The sequence below is a fragment of the Echiichthys vipera genome, assembly GCF_963691815.1.
Source record: "Echiichthys vipera genome assembly, chromosome: 13".
NCBI classification, from domain to species: domain Eukaryota; kingdom Metazoa; phylum Chordata; class Actinopteri; order Perciformes; family Trachinidae; genus Echiichthys; species Echiichthys vipera.
This window is the reverse complement of record NC_139838.1, coordinates 12,445,899-12,453,325: the sequence shown is the minus strand read 5'-3', so window position 1 is coordinate 12,453,325 and position 7,427 is coordinate 12,445,899. Positions and strand designations below refer to the sequence as shown.

The window sequence follows — 7,427 nt, the reverse complement described above, 5'->3', positions numbered from 1 at the left end:
AAAGATGTAATGAGACATGCTAAAGTCCAATATTTTAGGGCTCTTTTTTAGACTTTTAGTCCTTTATAAAGAACAAAAAGTCACAATATATCTGCTTGGTTTTATACTTTTTTTCCTGCCTTCATACTTAAAAGTATGAACACATTATCCAAACAATGCAGCCTCTGATGTACAGTGTGCTGCTATAAGAGATCATTTCACAAAATAAAATTACATTAAATATCACTAAAACCAACATTGAAAATGGATTGAGAAAATGGATTGAAGCAACAGATTATATGTATTTCCCACACCATTTTCTTTATGATAATCTTTGAACGTAAAGCATCTCAAAATCTCCCTACCAGCAGCCAGGTGTTGCAGATTAGCAATGCATTTGTGAAGACTCTATTTCGCCCCTAGTCAGAGGTTAGTTCATGTTCAGAGCAGCCAGTCTGTTAATGAAAGACCCTCCTCCTGTTTTACTCTTGCAAACAGTGTGCATATTTAAATGTCCTTGTGCAAATCTTTCATTATGGCTTTGTGTTTACTTTGTAAGAGCACTCTGTTTAAAGCAGGGGCTCTGTTCTTAGTTGTGTTGTTGCATGATTGCACGCTAATGGGAAGAGTTTGCCTATTTGCAGTTACACGTTTGTATCTGGGGTTTTTTGTCACAGAGAAAACATTATGCACTTTATTTCACACAGTTTACTGATCTCAGATCCACCTCTTTGCTGAATACATATTTTTCTATTTGTAGATATGTTGATTTATATTATTTAATAGTCACACATCATGTGGTGCAGTTTTGGCAGCTATTTTGAGATTTAGTATTACTCTTTAGATAAACATCATATTAGCTTTAGTCACATTGGTCATTTTTATCCTTCAAAGTTTTAGTTAATAACTCAAAACATTTTAGTCCAGTGACTGTGAAAATTTTCTGCATTTTAGTCAAAATGTATTTTTTAGTCTAACTCCTGTGTCAAATATCCTATCAGATTAAATTGAACGTTTCGGTTAATATAATCTAGCCAAGGCCTGTACTTTTGTCAAGATATTATGTGTAATCTTATAATTATCTCATGAAAAACACAATTGCCAACCCACATCTTTATCTTCCACTACAACTGAATTTAGCAGTTTGAATAACACTCTACTGTCCTGCTGTTATTACAGACATTTGAACTAACCACAGACACTCTACTGTCCTGCTCTTATTGCATTTGAACTAACAACAGACACTTGCATTTTTCATAGAAACAAATGAAACACTGAGCACTGGATCATTCTGATTCACAATTGGTCTGAGTCCTCCTGACTGAGTTGTGCTACTGTGAGCCGGTTCTTTTAATACCTGTGTCTTGACTTTACTTGGGAATTTACTTCTTGAAAGGGATTTGAAATTGGTGACAAAAAGCTCTTCCCAAATTATTTCCTCCCAAATGACTGTGTAGCACTTTGAACACTTTATGTATTATGAGGCACACTTGCTGTGGATGTTAGGCTGTTACTGTTGTTGTACTGAACCTTATTGTATGGTTAAAAAAAACACAGTCAACAACAGCTTGAGACATTTCACAATAACAAGACGACAGCACAGCTTTGGCTTTATTGCTCAACATTCCTTTTTTATTCTTTGCCTTTGGACATGCACCTGCAGAGGGACATGCATATTTCTCAGAGCTGTCTGTCTGTCAGAGTGACAGTTATAAAACCAGGAATATGTGTTCAAACAGCATGAATATTTTAAATTGGTGTCTGACTCCATGGAGTTACACATTCACACACACTCCAACACACACTTACTCCAAAGAAGCCCCTGTGTCAGTTCCCGTCAGTGGCCTGTCTTCCCCCTCTCCCTGTCCGTCTCACGGTCCACCAGCATGACACTTAGTGCGCATCAACCATGTAATTGAGAGCAATTGTCAGTTTCATAACTATCTACATGATTACACATCATCTTCCACTTCTTAGCAGGAATATTAAGTGAGGCGCAAACCTCAGTTTGCAAATCAGTTTCAAATTGCCCCCCGCTGAACTTACTGACTGATCTGGTATATGACTTATCAAAGCTGGCCGGTCTAGTTTGAGACTGAACCTGTTGTTACTTCTCCTTCTTCCTCCTCCATCCCTACCCCTCTCTGTGCCTGCCTCCCTTTTCTCTTTCCCTGACAGGGCGTCTCTGTGGAGCTCCTGCGTGGTTCTTCCCCTGTTAGCATTAACCTGGATGTCAGCGGTGCTGGCCATAACCGACCGGCGCTCCACGCTCTTCCAGGTGATGTATCTCAACAACACTAGACATGCTCACCCACACATACATGTGTGATGTGTCATGGAAAAGCAGATTTAAAAGAGTTTCTGGCTTCAGGAGTGAAACCCTTCAATGAGCCTTAATTTTGGTCATATTATCTAATTTGGCCATGACAACAGAAATATTAAATCTGAATGATGACATGTATAAATAGAGCATAGAGCAAAGAAAAAAACTAGGATCAAAATTGGAAAAAGCATAAAACAGATGAAGAAACTACAATCCAGTTTATGGAGACAGTTTATGGACTAAAGTGTGAATGGCTGCGATGATTTATTGTAAATAAACATGGCTGACTCATTTCATTCCCATATCAGTGTTACCCTTATGATTACTCATTGATTCGTCATTTCACTACACTACTGCAGTAACATAGGAAAGGATGTACACTGGTTTGCAAAGAATGTGTTGCAGCACCCTTGGCTCACTTAGGGAGATTTCATATTACATATGCAGTTCACAATAAAACAAACTGAACTTTGCGTTCAAGTGTGCTCAGATCCGGACCCAGGTCCCTGATGTGAACATCACCTTAAAGACAGTGTGTGCCCAAATAGTTGTCCTTTCATTTTATTTTCTCCTGAGCATTTTTCACCTTTCAGCTTTTCATCACAGCATAAGTCAAAGCAACATTAACATCAACTACATTTTTATGTTTAATTTTAAATGGAATCAAAACAGAAAGAAAGGCACAATATATATATATATATAACATTGATACTGTATATATATATACAGTATATATATATATACTGTATCAAAGGCATACCTTTGCAATTATACACAGCTAATACTCGCAATGGATTAAAGAATTGTAACGACAGCTCAGGGTTGCTGGTTGTCATGGAAACACAACACACTTTCTGGCTTGTGAGATTTCCAGGAGCATAGAAGTCAGAAATAGCAGCTGCCAGAGAGCGCCAGGATGGCAAGATTTGTAAACTGCTCACAGAATTGCTGATACATCTCAGTCCTTACCACAGTGTGAGACAGCGGAACCTTCCTGGCAAAAAATCAGTTTATATAACCTAAGCAGCCACAAGCTTGCTACTTTTTGTGTTCCAACGTAAGAATGCCTCTTCTCTAGGGAAAAACTGTAAAATGTAGCTTGGATCATATATATCCTGAGTTGCTTTCGGAATGTGTGGTGGGTTGAGCGCTACAGTGCTGTTACAGTCATTCCCTGGGTGCAATGATGGAGAGAGCGTAGATACGGAAGACTCAGAAACACTACTGACCAATCAGATTCGGGAGGGGGCCTTAAAGAGACAGACCCTAAAACGGAGCAATACAGACAGAAAGTGAATACAGGTATATTCAGATAGACATTATGAGAAAAAGAATGTGTATTTTGAACATTAAAGCATGTAAACACGTTCTATAAGAAACACAAAATACAAGTCAGGACCTTTATCTTTCATAGAATGTGCAATCATTAAAAAGCAAATCTTTCTTGTCTCTTCTAGGTCCTCTTTGCTGTCTTTGACTCTGTCCAAGGTTTTGTCATCATCACCGTGCACTGTGCAATGCGCCGAGAGGTGAGTCTGGTTTTCTCCCTCTGCTAAGCAGCTGTGTGGATCCCAGACACGTTGAGTTCATACATTTTTAATCCAGTGCCACACAGTGACCTTACCCAAATTCACTCCCTTCGACAGGTGGGATTCTTGTTCACAAATGTCATGTCAGCTTCTGGGTCAGTCCGAAGTCACAGAGGGAACACGGGCGAATCAGACATGAGAGGGATTAGCATGGTGTTTATGTCCTATGTTGCAGCGCTGCTTCTCCATAATGCAGTATAGTAGTGCAGTATTGTCCGACTGATCCGAGGCTGCTTTAAGGAGCTTACTAAGATGTTGTATGGAATAAGACGATAAGTCCCTAACTAATACCCCCAAGTGCCTTTTAGCCACAGGCTTTGCTGTGCCCCCATGGGATACTGAATTTTAAACTCATTGTACATGTACATGTAGCCATGCCCTTGAGACAGATATTTACACACACACACACACACACACACACACACACACACACACAAACTCACTACAATGAATGCATTTATAGTATAACTGGTTTCCCATAACTTCGAATGTGTTGCGGAAGCATGTGCACCACACACACCCAAGAGATCATTATGATACTGAATACACTGCAAAGTGTGAGTGAATTCTTAAATGCTTGGAATGCTTAACTGCATTAAATCAATATCACAAAAGCAGCAGGGATCAGGGTACAGTAAATCCAGGAATTATTTATTGTAGATGTATGAAAATCCCCTGTGTAAATCCTTCGTAGCTGCTGAACAACAGGCACACAGGGAGTACCATTTCAGAGGGAGTGTAAGAGAGGAAAGGAACAAGGAGGAGAATAAGGGAGCATTATGGTGTAAAACAGGAGAGACAACTAAACAAATTTTCACGTTATCTGAGGTAAAATACTGGCACCAAATGTGCCAGTGATCGTGGCGCCGGGAAGCGCTCCTTGATGGCGGCCGCTGCATGTAAGGGTGCAGCGGAGAATGAAAGGACAGCGGCGGCGCAGTCGGCCTCCTGAGATCAGTCGAAGAGAAGGCATGCGAGCGAACGTGTACTCCATTAGAGGTGTTGTGATTAGGAGGCAGTGGGAGAGGTGGAGATTTTAGAGAGAAGGTGTATGGTGAGACAGGGTGAGACAGAGACGTAGTTAAGTGAGGATGACAAATTGGAATGCGGAGCTTGGGGGGGGGGGGGGGCTGATTCAAGAGCGAAGCAGGGGATGATGGTAGGGGAGGAGGAAATGGAGAGAGGTACAGCCAAATAGATGGACTCGTCACTTTGAAGTCAGCACAAGCTGCGTCGCCAACACACACTGCTCACACTAAAAGAGAATGGGGAACAAACTCCACCGAGGATGAGTATGGACATAAAGAGAAGAGACGGATGGAAGGAAACAATGGAGGCAATACCGTAGCCCATGCAGTATTAATTAGACATGGATTCTACTCCAATCCACTCCATTTATAGCGACACACACACACACACACACACACACACACACACACAGAGGAGACCACCCAGCGAGAGTGGAGATGCTATCGTTCACTTCTTACACAAGCACTCTTGTTTCCAACCATGAGATTCATATGAGACTTGACAGCTGCAACATTGAGAAATGCTGTATCTCCTCAGAAAGTCACCAGGGTATCTATAATACAGAGACCAATGTGTGTGTGTGTGTGTGTGGGGGGGGGGGGGGGGGGGGCGATCTCAGTGTGAAACACAATGAAGGGGAACCATTTGATTTTAGCTGCGTTACAAGAACTCGTCCTTTGACGGCAAGCTGGTGTGTGTGTGTTTGCTTAGATGCTGTATGTGGGAGGATTAAGAAAAACAATATGACACTTGAAAGGCCCATGGGTTACAAAATCTATACACTGCACTGTTGGTTTTAATTTGGATGGAGCATCACAGATCTCACAAGGCTCAAATAGGCCACTTTGAAGACTGTGCTTTCTATAGCAACCCTCTGACTGTTGTATAAGCTACAAGCTGAGCCACTGTTAAAGAATCTAGCTTTTCCGTTTGCCATTTTCATATAATTCAGCATTCACTGAACATCTGTCATTGCAGCGATAATGATGAAGAATATAGAATGAGGGAGAGAGTGCCCCATGCTCTTATGTTTTCCAAACTGACTTAAGTAAAAGTTTTTCCCCTAACTTCTTTCCTTTGCATCATCCCTTCCTCTCCATCATTCTGTTCCCCTCATACTTGTCCTCTTCTGTATTCATCCTTCATCTCCCCCCGATCCTTTATTTCTCCTCTTCAGGTGCAGGATGCGGTGCGCTGTAGGATGGGAGGATGTAAAGACGACAGCGAAAACTCCCCAGACTCCTGCAAGAATGGACAGGTGCAGATCATGGTGAATAGCATTCCATTTCATCCCACATTGCAACCCATTAGCCTCAGACTAACATTTACCAGGCTGGAGTTTTCTGGATGCTTCACATGAAGCATGATTGCCATTATTAAAGGGCTCAAACTCATACCTGGCTTTTTTTTCTTCGTTTTTGTTAAAAAAAAAATCAGAAACCATTTTTTCCCCTGTACAGGAATTTATTTATTATTCATGCATTATGCATATTCACATTTTATTTACCAAAAATGTCATTCCACATAAAAATATAATTTCACTCCCAGCCTGAAACTAACTTCCTATATACATATAGTGCCATAAGTGGACATGAAAGATTTCATGCTCAAATTAATAATGCATTTTTGAAAAGTTCTGTTTCTACTAACTCCAAGATCATTTCCAACACCAACAGCCTTTCATGAATTAACAAAACATATACTTCAGCACTTTTATTTACTTTTAACCTAAACACCAACCTCTTTATTTGAGCACAGAGCTCCTATAAGGTTATGTACGTGTTCCAAATGTGGCTAATAGTGTGATAAATCATACCGACTTGAACTGCTTTACCAATGTCAGTACGGTCACACTGCTACTATGAGAGCATGAGCGACTCTCACAACGCTATTCCCTTTATTTCTCCCTCAGACCTGTTTGCGGTAACGATTATGGCTTTCTGAACACCCCTCTGAGGTTATCAAGATTAAACTTTGGAGCTATCATTCTGCTCGGGGAACCCATTATGACACATTCTCTGTGTCTGTTTTCAGAACCGAGATGAACATTCGCACTCCAACTGTGCTTATTTAATTTTTAGTTTAATTTGTTTTTATCATACAAGCAGCTCGTTTCTGTGCCAACCATTGCTCTATTGAGGAAGACAGCTGGTGAACCGGAAAGTTTTTTCTAAATATGTTTGACTTTGAAGATATCTTCTCAGACGGCACATATGCACAGAGAGCTGTTGTATGAAATACCCTTGAGAGTATTTATTGTGATGGATGAATTAGAGAAGCTGCCACCAGTTAGGCTATATCACTATCATAATTACTCTCTCAGGTGATCTTGCTGTATTCACAGAAAATCTCATTAGAATGTAAAACCCCTGACACTTAGATACATCATAAATATGTAGAAATGTAGCTACACCTTCTTGTTAAAGCCATCTTTAGACAATTCATTTGATTAGTTAATCTCTAATTAAAGATCAGTGCTCTCTTTAAAAAAAATGGTGATATGTCCT

At 40.4% G+C, this 7,427-nt stretch overlaps 1 protein-coding gene across 1 annotated transcript in view; it reads left to right on the top strand.

The window, feature by feature from the left end:
* adgrb2 (adhesion G protein-coupled receptor B2) overlaps nt 1–7,427 on the top strand; it is a gene marked incomplete at both ends in the record, with an annotated part of 161,663 nt that overhangs the window by 129,291 nt on the left and 24,945 nt on the right. The window contains 3 exons of the mRNA XM_083925470.1: nt 2,158–2,257; nt 3,760–3,831; nt 6,098–6,190. Of these exons, the coding sequence (XP_083781596.1) occupies nt 2,158–2,257; nt 3,760–3,831; nt 6,098–6,190 (265 nt within the window). The remainder of the gene's footprint in view (nt 1–2,157; nt 2,258–3,759; nt 3,832–6,097; nt 6,191–7,427) is intronic.